This window comes from Pteropus alecto, unplaced genomic scaffold, assembly GCF_000325575.1.
Source record: "Pteropus alecto unplaced genomic scaffold, ASM32557v1 scaffold72, whole genome shotgun sequence".
In the NCBI taxonomy this organism is placed as follows: domain Eukaryota; kingdom Metazoa; phylum Chordata; class Mammalia; order Chiroptera; family Pteropodidae; genus Pteropus; species Pteropus alecto.
The window spans coordinates 11,859,140-11,874,013 of NW_006436811.1; the positions used below are offsets into that span (position 1 = coordinate 11,859,140).

The 14,874-nt window shown below is 32.3% G+C and overlaps 1 protein-coding gene, 1 long non-coding RNA gene and 1 pseudogene across 2 annotated transcripts in view; 2 read left to right on the forward strand and 1 right to left on the reverse strand.

Annotated features, from left to right (window-relative positions):
* Positions 1 to 14,874, forward strand: part of NDFIP2 (Nedd4 family interacting protein 2) — a 60,739-nt gene that overhangs the window by 29,993 nt on the left and 15,872 nt on the right. The window contains exons 2-4 of the mRNA XM_006913803.3: positions 2,335 to 2,500; positions 7,010 to 7,143; positions 12,168 to 12,261. Of these exons, the coding sequence (XP_006913865.1) occupies positions 2,335 to 2,500; positions 7,010 to 7,143; positions 12,168 to 12,261 (394 nt within the window). The remainder of the gene's footprint in view (positions 1 to 2,334; positions 2,501 to 7,009; positions 7,144 to 12,167; positions 12,262 to 14,874) is intronic.
* Positions 7,151 to 10,615, forward strand: LOC112481379. Its single transcript, XR_003046883.1, has 2 exons — positions 7,151 to 9,144; positions 10,339 to 10,615. It is a non-coding gene; the product is annotated as an uncharacterized LOC112481379 (long non-coding RNA).
* LOC112481429 lies at positions 11,978 to 12,096 on the reverse strand (annotated as a pseudogene).

The following is a 14,874-nucleotide window of genomic DNA, read 5'->3' on the forward strand; positions in this document are numbered from 1 at the left end:
GTTTAGGTAACCATTAAAAAAAGTAAAATAGAACCATTGGACAGTGTGCTAAATGAAAGTTTTCCATGAATGGCATTGTCTAATTTGATAAAGATATAATTTGATTCGAACCCTCATATGGATTTAGTTAAAAGGCAATTAAAGTAGGTTAATTTATCAAGGCGCCAAAATTATTACAGTGTTGTATTTAAAGCAAACTGGAAAGTCTTTGCTATAGTGGGCAGAGATTATTGACTGAATTTCACTGTTGGCAGATAGCAAATGTTCACTGTATATTATCGTTTTGTAAAATAAAACTGGAGGTGTTAGGTATGGCAGTTGAAATAAATTAGGGTATGTTTTACAGGTTCCAGAGCTTTACTTCTGAGATCATATGTAAAAGTATCTGTAGTTATTATTTTTATTGTAGTTATTTGAATAAATCGACAGGTTTTAAAAATGAAGGGGAGCATATTTATGTATTTGATGCATAAGGAATGTTTCTTGTGAAGAACTAGAGGAGAAATGTTTTGTCATACAGGATATTTTTCTTCTGTACAGTTCATCTACATTTGCAGCATTAACAGTAGTTTGGAAAAGTGGTTTCCTCTTTTTGTTATCTTCACTGTTGCTGAATTGTTTTGTTAATATTGTTAAACGTATATCTGTACTTGACGTTTATTTGCCTTACTTTGCTCATCTAACATTTTTGCTCTTAAAAGTATGATCAAGGATGACTAAACTAGGAATTCTCCTGGGCACCTTGTAATGGGAAACATGAGAGGTGCTTTGTGACACATGCTTTGGACTAGGGTGCTGCTAGTCAGGAGGATGGTCATTTAGCACCTGCTTGGAAAAGTGCTGCAAGTAAATGTAAAACTCATACAGAGTTCACTTTATGATTATTCGACTTTAGAATTCAGTTCCTCTGAGTGTATTTTATTACACAAACTTTGGTGTTATGGGGAAAGTTTGTCTTATTAACTTGAGAAATGATTTTAGGTATGTTTTTGACAATTTTGTTAAAATTTATAATACATTTATTAACTCACAAAATTGTTTTGCTAGTGTGATCACTTAACAAGACACATGCAAACAGCAATGAAGTAAATTAACATTTTTTACTTTTCAAATTTTTTGTTCCTTATAGGCGAGTGAGTAACTACTTATTCGAATAATAAAGTTCATGAAATAAAGTATATTAAATAAGGGGGAAGAAGAGGGAATTAGCATTTATTACCTGTCTTCTCTGTTAGGTGTTATACTAGATTCTTTCCAAATATTATTTACAATTCTATGAAGATTTTGGCTGCATTGAGAACTTAACGTGTGGAGATGGTGAGGCACACAGAAGATAAGTTTATCAAAGCCCCTAAAAGATGGAGGAAGAATTTGCATGCTCTTCTTTCTAAACTCCAAAAATGCATGTTTGTTTGTTTCATTACATCACAACACTCAGGTTTGTATATGTACAGATAAAATTTCTTTGAGGGATTGTTTTTAACGTTGAATTTCTTAAAGTAACAGGAAAAAATCAAAACGAAAATTGAATGTCGAAAGCCTGTAGTTTCTCTTCAAATCAAGGTTCTGGTTTTAAAAGTGTCTTAAATATATTTTAATAGGAGCTCTTTTCCAAATATATTTAAGGATCAATTATAGTAGCTTTTTGATGAGTCACGTTTTAGAGTATTGATGTTCTTGGTTCACCTTAGATTAGTTTGCTTGTGTGTAGTTAGTATCAGCTCTTAGTGAATGATCATTTAAAAGTTTGCTGTAAATGGAGTAAGAAGTCTGTAGCCACACTACTTGTGTTTTATTCCTGGCTTTTCTCTTCCTAGCTGTTGTGATGTTTCACAAGTTACTTAAAGTCCTGATATTTCAGGTTTTTTCTTTTAATCTGTCAAATGGGGATAGCATTTTCTATCTCATTGGTTTGTTGTGAGGATTAAACGAGTTAAATGATTGAAGATCTCAACTTATTAACTCGCACTTTCAATGCATTCGTGGTGAAGGACATTTTTCCAGAATTTTATATACACGTTGACTCATTTTGCTTAATGACTATTTTTTTTTTTTGATACACGGGAAAGCCTCCTTAGAGCATTTCACATTTTGGAATGTTTATACATGGTCATTTCATTAATTCAGTTTACATTTCCAGTTATTCTAGATACTAATATAATAGAACTAAACTTCTTAATGACTGATTGTCTCTTCAATATTTCGTTCATCTTTTTAAATGCTATTTTGTTTTTTAGATAAAAAGTGATCCTTTGCCTGCAACAATCTTTAAAAATTGGTGTTAATTAAATAATAGAATTACATTAATGTTTCTTTTTTCCTTTGTTCTCTTAGCTTCACAATGAAGAGGATAATTCAGAATCATCTGCTATAGAGCAACCATCAGCTTCAAATCCAATACCACAGATCATGCAGTCTGCTCCTTCAGCATCAGGACTTGAAACCGACCCTTCTCCTCCACCTTATAGTAGTATTACTGTGGAAGTACCTACAACTTCAGGTATTATTGTTTTAGTATGAAACATCAATGAAGTAAATAATGTTTTTAATAGTTTAGGTTTTTTGTTTGTTTTTTACCAATATGTTTCTATGTAGTTATCATCTCTCTTTATGAGCTTGTTTGATTTTATACATTTTTTTAAAAAAAGTTTTTCCCAAGGATAGTTTGTAAAATATTTATCTCATACATTGTATGTCTCAATGTTCTTTTAAAAAATTAATTTAAAAGTAGATTTTTAAACTTTCTTATGCTTATGAGAATCTGTTCTCTATATACTAGCATATAACTTTTGGAAGAAATAAACATATACATACATATACACATGTAGATCTACATATGTGTGTTTACCTACTTACATAGTTATAAAACAGATTATTAATGATGAGTGTGAGTGGGAATGTATTATTAATGGAAGTAAAAGGTATACATACTGTTATCTCGTACACATGATAATAAAGCAGTGATTCTTGCTTGCTCATCTTATCCTTTCAGGTCATTCTGAGGAACTACCCGTATCTAATTCTCTTTCTCTGGCCACAATTTATATCCGCCCCTGCCCCCTGTAATGCTAATTTAATCATTATATAGTATTTCAGATATTATTTTGTATACTATTATGGATAACCTAAATATTTTATATGTTCATTATGAAACATTTAAAAGATCAGTTATTGAGAAACATTTTACTGCAAAAAATCTTTCATTAGAATATTTTATCTTCTTTATCTCTTATTCTATAATTAATGTCATCTATTTTTCTCATACGCATGCCAGCTTTCTCTGGTTACCATTTTTACTTGTCCAAATTTTATGTAGATCACATGGGATGTGTAAAAAGACTCAATATTTTTTACACCAAATTCACTTACTTTTTTATGTAGTTAGTGAAAATCATCTTCTCCATGGAGGTGTTCTCACTAGTTAAATTAGTAAATGCTTATTCTTTTTATTTGTATATAATGTTATTTGATCAATATACTTGTTCAGCACCCAGTTTGATGCACAGTTTTTGTATTGGTTTATATCAGGTTTGTGTTTGGCTCTAAGATTTAACAGCTGGATTCGTGCTTGTTAAAATGTATTATCGGCTAACTTTTCAAGTTTCCAGAGTAGTGCAATGAGTTTGCTATCCTAGATTTATTTGATGGTAATCTTGAAGAAAGAAAATTCTGTTGATGCCCATGCCTGGATGATGGACGATACTCAAAGTGAAATTGTAATCTCTTCATTGTGGCTGCTTTTGCTATTGCTTCTACCAAACTGCCTCAGGCTTACTGGATTAAAGTAACAGTCATTTATTATTATTAATTCTCATGGTTTTGGGGGTGAACTGGGCTTACTTATGCACTTTTCTTCTATGATCTCACACAATTGTTATCTGATGGTACTGGGGCTGGAGGAACCTTGCAGGCTTTCTTATTCACATGTTTGACAGTTGACGCAGGCTTCAGCTAGGACCTCAGCAGAGGCTATCAGCCTCATGCATATGCAGCCTCTTGTTGTGGCCTGGGCTTCCTCACTGAATGGAGCCTGGATTCCAAGAAGAAGCATTCTGAGAGAAAGCCAAATGGAAGCATTCTGAGAGAAAGCCAAATGGAAGCATTCTGAGAGAAAGCCAATGTTGTTAACATCACCTGTTAACAACATTGCCTCATAAGTCATACAGTGTCACATCTGCCACATTTGGCTTGTTAGAAGTGAGTCACTGAGTTTAGTGGTTATTCAAGACTATCAAGAAATTAGTCTCCACCTCTTGATGGGACGGTTTTTAAAGAATAGAATAAGGTTTAAAACCACCACAACCAACTGCATACTGCCTTTTCCTCTACCATCAAACCTCCTCCTTTGACATTCTTTCCCATTTCAATAAATGTCTCCCAGGCCAGAAACCTTGGAGTCATCTTTTTGGTAACATCATAAAATTATATTGTTATTTTTTTCTCCTTCAGTTTTTAATGTAATGAAATATGTTATTAATAGATTTCTTCTTCTTTATGCTAATCTGTCCCAGTAGTCCTGGAATAGATTCTATTTGTCTTTCTATTCTAATCTCTTCCGGATATAGATTTGTTAAAATTTTATTTAATATTTTTGTAGCTTTATTACTGGAATCTGTAATTTTATGTACTGTCTTTATGGTTTTGGTATTAATACTATGGAAGCAACATAAAATGAATTGAGAAACTTTTCATTTTTTATGATCTAGAATAGTTTTGATGATGTAGCATGACATTTTTAAAGGCAGGTAAATTCCAACTGTAAAACAAGTTGAGCCTAATATCTAGATGTTCTGTTATTATTACAATATTCTTTATCATTACTGGACTTTCTTATGTTTTACACTTGTGCTAATAGGCCATTCATGACTATGATAGAACACAAGAACTGAGTAATTCTAGAATTTTGGGTCTCTGTTTAATGAAAACTATTGATATTATTTTTCTTCACCTTCTTGGTCACTCTTCTATTTTACACATGGTCAGTGTCAGTTTTCTGTGGAGATTATATTCTTCAGTAGGTAACTTCATAGCTGGTTTCATAGATCTGAGCTACATTAGTAATAGGTGACATTTGTAGAATGTTTCACAGTTTACAGAGTCCTCTTGAATGCTCATCTGTTTCATCCCTTAATAGTAAATAATAGCCTTGCTGGGCCAGTTTTATGGATGAAGAAGTAGAACTTCATGGTGTTTAAGTGATTTGTCTGAGTTAACATAACTTCCAAGAAGAGGAGCTGGGTTTGGAGCTCCCCAGACTTTAAATCTTCTGGTTGAGAACCACTGCTTTAAAAGGTAGAAGAAAAAAAAATAAAATAAACAAGTGAAAATTAAAGACAGTATACTGCTGCTTCCCAACTTCCATCTGTTACTGGTGGGAATATTTTTTCTCTCTTAGATGTTGAAACGTTTCAAAAACTTACATATCTGTTGTTAATATAAAAGATCTAATCTCCATGGATTCTGTATGTCATTGTTCCAGTTTAAAAAATCTGTCATTTTAATGTTATTGCCTTAACATTCATAACCATTATTTTCACTTAAATGTTACTTCTACTCTGGTCTTCACAACTAAAGAAATCTATTTACTCGACTGCTTTTATATCCTAATAATAAGTCTTTTTGTAAGATTTATAACTCTTGTGCCTTATGGTAGATAATACGATGACATACTATATTGCATTGTTATTACCACTTCCTCTCATTACATTAAAAATGACCTAACTTTAGTTTTTATAGACAGCATTTAAAAAACTTATTTTAAAACATATACATAAAAGACAATAGGAAAAGTTTTGCTAAAGTAAAATGTGTTTGTTTTCATGTTGGAAATGCAAGAAATTTTGATAAAGGTAGAGAAAATTATAAACCAATATAGAGAATGTAAATACTGTAGTTATAAGAGAGGAAATCACAGAAGTGATAGCAAACATTTTGGTATGCACTATTTTTAGAATGGACCTGTTTTTTTCATGTCACTGATTCTAGCCTAAGCCTCATCAGTTGACTGGCCAGTATCATTTTACTTATACTACTTATGTTGGCAATAAATGATACAGTTTCCCCCCCCCCCCAAATAAGCAGTCTTTACTTATTGTAATAAAATTCTGGAGATCGATCATATTTCAAATATTGGGGAGATAAAAATTATTCGTACAAAGAAAATCAAAAGGAGCTAATGGGAAAAATGGGAGGAGAAAGGGAGAAGAGTAAAAAAAGAGTTAAATATCATTAATCTTTTGACAAAGAGAAGTACTGAGTTTGCTTTTGTGATTAGGGCAGTGTCTTTACTTATTGTAATAAAATTCTGGAGATCGATCATATTTCAAATATTGGGGAGATAAAAATTATTCGTACAAAGAAAATCAAAAGGAGCTAATGGGAAAAATGGGAGGAGAAAGGGAGAAGAGTAAAAAAAGAGTTAAATATCATTAATCTTTTGACAAAGAGAAGTACTGAGTTTGCTTTTGTGATTAGGGCAGTTGCTAAAACTGAGGTATATAAAAATTAACCTCATTTTATTAGAGCAAAGTATTTGGAGTCAGGAAATCCCTGGATTCTGCCACTTAATTGGTTGTGTGATACTTGCAAATCACTTAATCTTTCTGCACCTGAGTTGCTAAGATTAATGTACATAGACTAGTATATTAAATGGTTAGTATTTAAGCTGTTATTCCTATATTTTTACTTTTTTGATTGAGATTATGCGCAAGTAAAATAAATTCTTTCAGCATAGCACTATTGCTTACTTCTCATGTCTTGCACTCCTTTTCAAAATTTCATCCTTGAGGTTGTTCTTTTGTATATCAGCGTTTAGATAATATTTATCAGTCTTTTTTCTTTATAATAAATATAGGACTAAAATAATATATATAGCTTATAACATAGGAATACAAAGCAGTAATACTTCTCTAGTGGCCTGTTGTGAATTATTAAATTATGTTTTTGGCTATAAAAATTATATCAAATAGTTAATTTTAATGGTTATCCTTTTTAAATGTTTTCTCTTCAGACACAGAAGTTTACAGTGAGTTTTATCCTGTGCCACCTCCCTACAGTGTTGCCACCTCTCTTCCTACGTATGATGAAGCTGAGAAGGCTAAAGCTGCTGCAATGGCAGCTGTAGCCGCAGAAACTTCTCAAAGAGTAAGAAAAATTCCTTTTTTGAGAGGAATATTATTTTTATTAATATGTACATTTAGCAATATCAAAAATAGTAGTCTGTATTTGAGTGTTTGTGCCTGTAGATTTTTTAAAAGTATTTTAATACTTTTGTGTGTCATCATTTTTTTAGTGAAATTGGCACTCTCCTAGTTAAATTCACCTTCTTCATTCTTTGACCTCACTTCTGTTTCCCTTTCTTTTGATCTTCCCCTTTATCCCATCTTAGCTTGTGGTCATCCTAGATCTTATCTTTACCAAAACAATGATCATTTCTTAAGTTTTTGATTTCAGACGTCTCATGTGGTGACCTTCCCCTCCCATCATTCTGACTCACCCGAGTTAACCCCACTCTAATAGTCCTCCTTCACTCAGACCTCAAGTACATCAACCTCTACACTGTTGATGTCCTTATTTCTCTCCTTAAATAGTTTACGTTCCATGGTCTGTCACTATAATCATAAATCATCTCTTTTCCTATTCACGTTTTATATATTAGCATAGTCTAGAAACTATGGAACTCAGGGTATATTAAAAAGCACAGATAAATAAGTTAAAAGCCTTCAAATTATGTTTGTCAGTTCGCTTTTTTTTTGGTCCTTTTAACACATGCTATTCTAGAATGTTAAATGATGGTCAAGGATTCTACCTGCCCTTTCTTCCTCATTTTTCTGTCTTTGCAATGGAGAGAATCAATGATATAAGTATGTGTAATTTCTTTTTTTGGTGAAAGGAATGGCTGTCTCAGTAATGGAGAATCAATGAAATGCATGTATGCCAGTATATAGCCAGATATTATTTACATTTTAGTTTGGCTGCAAGCAAGACTAGGGTTTGTTGCCTTTTTTCTTGCTTCAGACTTTGAGACATAATTTTAGATCCCTGAATTCATCCTATTTTGTTCAGGAAAAAGAAATCACTTGGGAAAGTTAGAATTAGGTAAGGGGCTGAGAGAGAATTTCTATGTACAGCATTCTCCTCTTTGCACCATCAGGCCAAAGCCAGCAAGTAGATTCTCTGGTAAGTGAGCATTTTTCCTGGTTGGGTTTCTTTCATCAGCATTTACAACCCTTTCCATACCTGCTCCCACTGTCATCCTCCAACATTCATAGTTAAATGTCAGCATAAATAGCTTTGGGCACATAAGTAAAGACAGTAAACTCCAAATTATTTATTCTTAGGGAGAAAGTAAGTCCCTATTAAGACAGTGGCATAAATATAGCTCAGTCAATAAAGATTTTTGACGCTGGGAGGGGAGAATCATAAGAGGAAGAGGATAGATGTATGAAGTATAGAGCTTCTGTCAAAATCAACTCTAGGTTGCTTAGCACATACATGTTTGTACATATGTATACATGCACACACTCTCAATGAAGTAGAGGGACAGTAACTCTTTTTCTGAGGTGATGTCTCCCTAGAGACCTTGGAAATGGCAAAGGTCTTTAAAGGGTGCCGTGGACCTTTTGTCCTTACTGCCCTAACTTCCATGCAATAGGATAGAACTCTGAAGAGAAAGTAGTAAGCATTAAGTCTTGCTCTCTGTGCTCTGAGAAAAGGATAAAGATGATTTTACCTTTTGGAAAGAAAACTCTGGAGTGTAACTATTCCAACCCTTCCCTGTCATCATTTCCAGTGTGTTGTTTTAGAAAGTTATGTGATAACCTGGCCTGAACTGGCACATGTCTAGAAGGAGAAGTTTTCTGTTTTTACCTGCTTCTGATACCTTTCTAATTCTAGCTTGAGAGGATTGTGGACAATTTCATGGAAAGCAAAATAGAATTATACATAAGAGACAAACTTAGGTCCTTGTAAAAAACCTTTTAAATTCATCGGTTTCTAACCCAGTGCTCCATGACTCTCTTTCTGCAAAGAATGATTGAGTGTGTTTTTATATCTGATTCAGATAAAAAACCAGTCTTATTTGCAATTTGAGTAAAGGCATACCTTGGAGATATTGCAGGTTCGGTTCCAGATCACCACAGTAAAGTGAGTATTGCAATAAAGTGAGTTGTAATCTGTGTACTGGTGAAGGGTCTTGCCTTCAATTTGTAAAAAAATGAAACATCTGTGAAGTGCAGTAAAGTGGAGTACTGTAAATGAGGTATGTCTGTGTAGTTAGTTGTAAATAAATCAGCTGGGTGAGCTGAAAAGCTTATTTCTTGAATCCACTCTCATTGGGAGTACATAGGTGGCCAGGAGACTTGGAAACGCTATTTTCCACTGTTTTCTATTTCTAATGTTTAGGGTTGCATGTATATTACAGGTTACTCATTTTCAATATTTCTAGGGAAAATATTTGAATTTCAAATAATTCACATTATAAAACTTTTAGAACATGCCTTGTTCTTGTTCATCAGTCTCATAACCTGGTAGGGTTCTTTTTTTGTAACTTGTTTTAAATTGTATGTCAGTAACTTGTCTTTTGACATAAAAATTAGCATTTGATAAATTGTGAGCAACTCTAGGACAAGGACCATGTGTTTACATTTCCAGCACCAAATGATTATCTGCCACATGTTGGTGTTTAAGAAATAATGGTTAATTAAGTTAATGAATGCTTTCTTTACATTAACCAGTGTGGGAAATTAAGAGGAAGAAAGTACTAGAATAGAATCTATTACAGCTCTTATTTTAAAATATTTTGGTGTCTTTTACCAATTTTAGGATTTTTAAATCAATATTTAAGGTAGTTGAAATTATTGCAAATATTCTTTTATTTTTAAACATTTTATGTAATTTTTTTTGTTCTTTTAATGATTGAATGAAATTCCATGGACTCGATATACTATAATTTAGTGGCCATTCTCTCTAGTGAACAATTAGGTCGTGTGTGTGTTTGCATGCTGGTGTTAACCTTGTAAAAGACATCTTTGTGCATATGTCTTCTATCTTTTTAAAAATGATGTCCTATGATAAAATCTCTGGACTGCTGTTTCAAAAGAGTATGAAATATTTATATTTTTGTCATCATATTGACAATGGTTTTGGGGGGCTAATACTGTACTTCAATGTTTATTTCATCAGTTAACTTGGAATTATATAAAATTTTATTAATATGTATTTAATTGTTGCCAGTCATTACATATACCATAAGAAGGTTGCCTAGGATACATTTGCAGAGTTTAAGGATTTTTTTACCCAAATATGAGCAACATGGTTTTGAAAGTTTTTTTCTTTTAGGAAAACAACATATATGTAAGTGAGACCACCATGGCTGGATGGAAAGAGCGTCAGTGTCCTGGATTCAAGTTCGGCCCTGACCTAATTAATTATGTGATTTTGGGCAGGGCCTTTAGCTTCTCTGGTCCTCTGTGTACACTAAAAATTGAAACATTAACACCCAACTGAGATTATGTATATGTAACGTGGAGATAATATATATGTAAATCAGGTCATGTCACTCATTTGGTCAAAACTTTATACCTCCCAGTATCCCAGTAAAATCCAAAGTCCTTCATTGGGTCTCTTATTTACTCTAGTCAAACCTTGTGGTTTCCCTAATGTGCCAGGTATGATTTTACTTTAGGGCCTTGCTTATTAGGTCCTCATAAGGCACTGGCTTATTCCTTTGCCTGAAACACTTCTCTGAGATATCTAAATAGCTAACTCTCTTATTCTCCTTTAAATCTTTGCTCAAGTGTTATATCTCAGTGAGGCTTCTTGACTATCACATTTAATACTGTAACCCATAAGCTCAAGGCGTTCCTAAACCATCTTTTCCTTTTTTTTTCCCCAGAGCATTTATACCTTTTAATAATTGTATAAATAACATATTATGTCTTTGTTTGTTATTTGGCTCCCATAACTGGACTATAGAATCCAGAAAAGCTAGCATCTTTATGTACACTTGTATATCCCAGCTACCAGGAAGCTAAGTCTTGTGTAGAATGGATATTTCATCAATATGCATTGGGTATTAGAGACAATCAGTGATAACAGATTTTGTATATACTTTCAGAGAAGTTCTCTACATTTACAAGCAAATACATTAATATGTTAGTATATTTTTGTACACAAAAGATATACAAATGATTTTCATTTAAGGTATTTTAGAGACTGACATGAGAATATTAAGAACTTTTGTTTTTTTCTATTTAAAATTTTTACATTGCCTTTTGAATTTCACCAGATGTATATCTAATAACTTATTTCATTAATTTGTCAAGAATTGTGAATGATCTGAGATTTTACTAGTAGAGCTACCTGATTAGCTTGTTAGTTTTGTGGATGCTGGCAGAAGACATGACACTGCTGAGTTAGAAACAAAAACTTTATTGTTCACATCAGTAGTAGTAGCCAGAGTATTAGCACTTTCTCACACCAGTTTCTCTGAGCCTCAGTTACTACAGGATAACTTAAAGGGGGGCCAGTTGATGCCTCCACACACACTGTGGAACCCTGAATTTAAGTGGGAAAAAATGTGTATATCTATCTGTACAATATATTTGAAGAGCTGAATTGCTGGGTCAAAGGGTGAGTACATTTTTATTTTTGATAAATATTGCCACATTGCGAACCCCAGAGATTGTACCAATTTATACTCTACCACTGATTATGAAAGTTCCTGTTTCCCGTTTGACACTTAATGCAGCAGTGTCACATCTGTCTTCCTTGATATTATTTTCATTAATTCGATATTATTCAACTTTTATTTTTGTGTTTACCTTTAAAGTTACTCTTTTCAGGCATGCCCATGAAAAATTAATACTTGCTAATATTTTTGAGTGCTTATTATATGTTAGACATTGTACTCATTATTTTTGTCTGTACAACAAATTGAGGATAGTAGATTTTATTTGAATTCTCTTTTTTTTTTTTACGCCTACAGTATCTGGTCTTCCTAGCTGATCTCCCATCCAAGTACTAACCAGGCCCGACCCTGCTTAGCTTCTGAGATAAGAAGGGATCAGGCATGTTCAGGGCGGCATGGCCGCAGACTTGAATTCTTATTTAAGATAATAAAGTTATAATTCTTTTAGTGAGCTGTTCTACTGTTGTATGTTTTGCAGAATCAGGAGGAAGAGTGTCCACCAAGAGATGACTTCAGTGATGCAGACCAGCTCAGAGTGGGCAATGATGGGATTTTCATGCTGGCATTTTTTAGTAAGTGATCATCTTTCTGCAAACTTTTTTGTTGTTGTTGCATATATTAGCTTTGTGTATATTTAAAATACTATAGACAGTGAAGAAAGGCAAGTGTCGTTAGCAGGTATCTACCAGGTTTGAAATGTAAATTGTTCCCCCTATTAGCTGAGTATGATTGTATGTTACAATACAAATCCTAGAATTTATTAAACACTTAGCAGATACTTATGTATTATAGTCATTATGCTAAGGTGCTCATTGTATAGAGATATACAGACATATTTATGCTAAATATGTGTTTGTATGAGAAAGGATGAATGTCCATTCAACACTGAGGAACATGTAGAATGAAAATATAAATTCTGCTTTGGGGACAGAGGACTGCCATTTGAGTGTCTTTAAATCAGAGAAGTTGAAAAAGGAAATAGTTTAGGCAACTAGAACACATGTGATTTGAGACACAGAAATATGAAAGAGTAAGTCTTATTTAGGGGAAATGGTGAGTAGTTAGAAGCCCAGAAACCTAAGCAATATTTTATAAAATGTTGCAAAATTCTTAATATTTGACTTACAAAGTAGACTTCTGATCCTTGAGGGACGACTGTTATTGTCTCTATTATTTCAATTCCTAACTAGCACATAGTAAACTCAATAAATAATATTGTGAAATTCAATAAACTGTTTGCTAAAATAAGTTTTGGAAACCTAATATTAAATAATGTAAGTAAATTTATTAGTCTACGATATGGTTAATTTTTGCCTTCAACCTAGTTAAATGATCAAGTTTTCATACCTTTGATAGAAAGCTAATTTAATTCATTTTAATTTATGATTTATTCTGATAATAAAACCAAGGAATAGTTTATTTAAAGTGCCACATTCAACTTTAAAAATAGAAAATACATACTTCCCGAATTGAGTTACTTTTGAGTCTGGAAACTCACTCATCTTTTCCTCCATTTTGGAATGATTTCTTGCCTCCTTTTATTTCATCTTGTGAAGAATAGAAGTAGATAACCACTCAGAAATGGGATGATAGTGGGCTGGCAGTTATAGTTTTCTTTTCAAATCTATTAATATTTAAGTCTTGTTTTAGTTACAATTTCTAATTAAATACAATGTTAAGTGTGATGAAAAGGAAATGAATAAACATTTTGGCTATAAATACTGTTTTTTACTGTTAGTCTAGTGAACCTTGGCTTTTTTTTTAGTTTTGATTCAGCTGGTAACCTTTTACATTGATAACACACTTTGTAGCATATTTTGTTTACAAGAAGTCACGTAAACATTGATTTCTTAATTAGAGACGAATTTAAATTTATTGTATTATTTGTAGTATAAATTCTTGTTTCTTAGGAATAAAAACATGTTTTTTATACCATCTAATTATTTGACTCAAAGCTTAAGTATTATTTCTTCATTTCTGTAGTTACTAAACCCTACTATCATCTTTTTAGTTTTTATTTTTTTAGATATGAAAACATTTCACTGATGTAACAGTGTTGTAAATGCATTACAACGTAGATGCTTGGTTGACTTTATTTTTGGCCAGTGATCATATATTAATTAATGTAAATATAAATATGTTTATATTTAATATATTTAATGTAAATTTTGTGACTTTTACTAAAATTTTACTGAATTATGTTTCTGCAATTTATATTTTTTTGCTTATTCTATAAATATTGCACTATTATGAGTAAAATTATAAATTGTTTCTCATCTTTATTTCTTTACATATTGTATTCTGGTGGATTGTAGGCCAGTGCCTGAGCTTATTTGCTTTACTAAGCATAGATTTATTTGTAATCACTACCACCTAGTGGCCATTCTACAAATTGCAACTTGCTGTATTTTCCATTCTCCTTAAACTGTCCAGTAGCTAGTATATAGATTCTATTCTATTGTCTATTTCTAAGATTCAGAAATAGATTTTCTTTACTTGGTTTATAACTTAAGCATTTCAGGTTATATAAGTTGTACAAATAAAACTACATTATATCAGTAAGAAACTACATTATATCAAATTTCAGTTACAACCTTTCGTTGGTTTAATTCTTGCCTTTTCTGTTTTCAACATCCACATTTCTGTTTTTTACCACATGTAACTCTAAAGAAAGTTTACACCTAAATTGAGAAAGATAATTGCATGTTCATGTTCAGAAAATGTAAAGAAAGAAATATATGTATCCCTGATAATGTTTTAGCTTCTCATAATCCCTAAAAGTGTCATTACAAAATGCCTATTATATGCCTAACAGATTTTCTCTCTAAGAGAGTGGAATAGAATTTAGTTATTTATCAGTTAAAAGCTAGAAATTAATATTTGGCTTATTGAATAATTGACAGTATTTGAAAATGACCTTGAACTCTAGTACTTAAAAATGAATGTAATGGGCTCTATTTAGAATTTTTTTCTTCCAGGGTCAAGCCTTTTGTATCATATGTTAATCAGTGTGCTATAGTAATAATTAATCATCTGCATTACACCCATTTTAGACTTGAGGATAACATAATTAAAGAGAAATTAAATTAGTTGTACCTTTGAAGAGAAAAGAGTGTTTTGAAATGTGAATTCTGATTTGTAAGAAGTTACCAAACTGTCTTCCAAAGTTGGCTATACCGCTATGC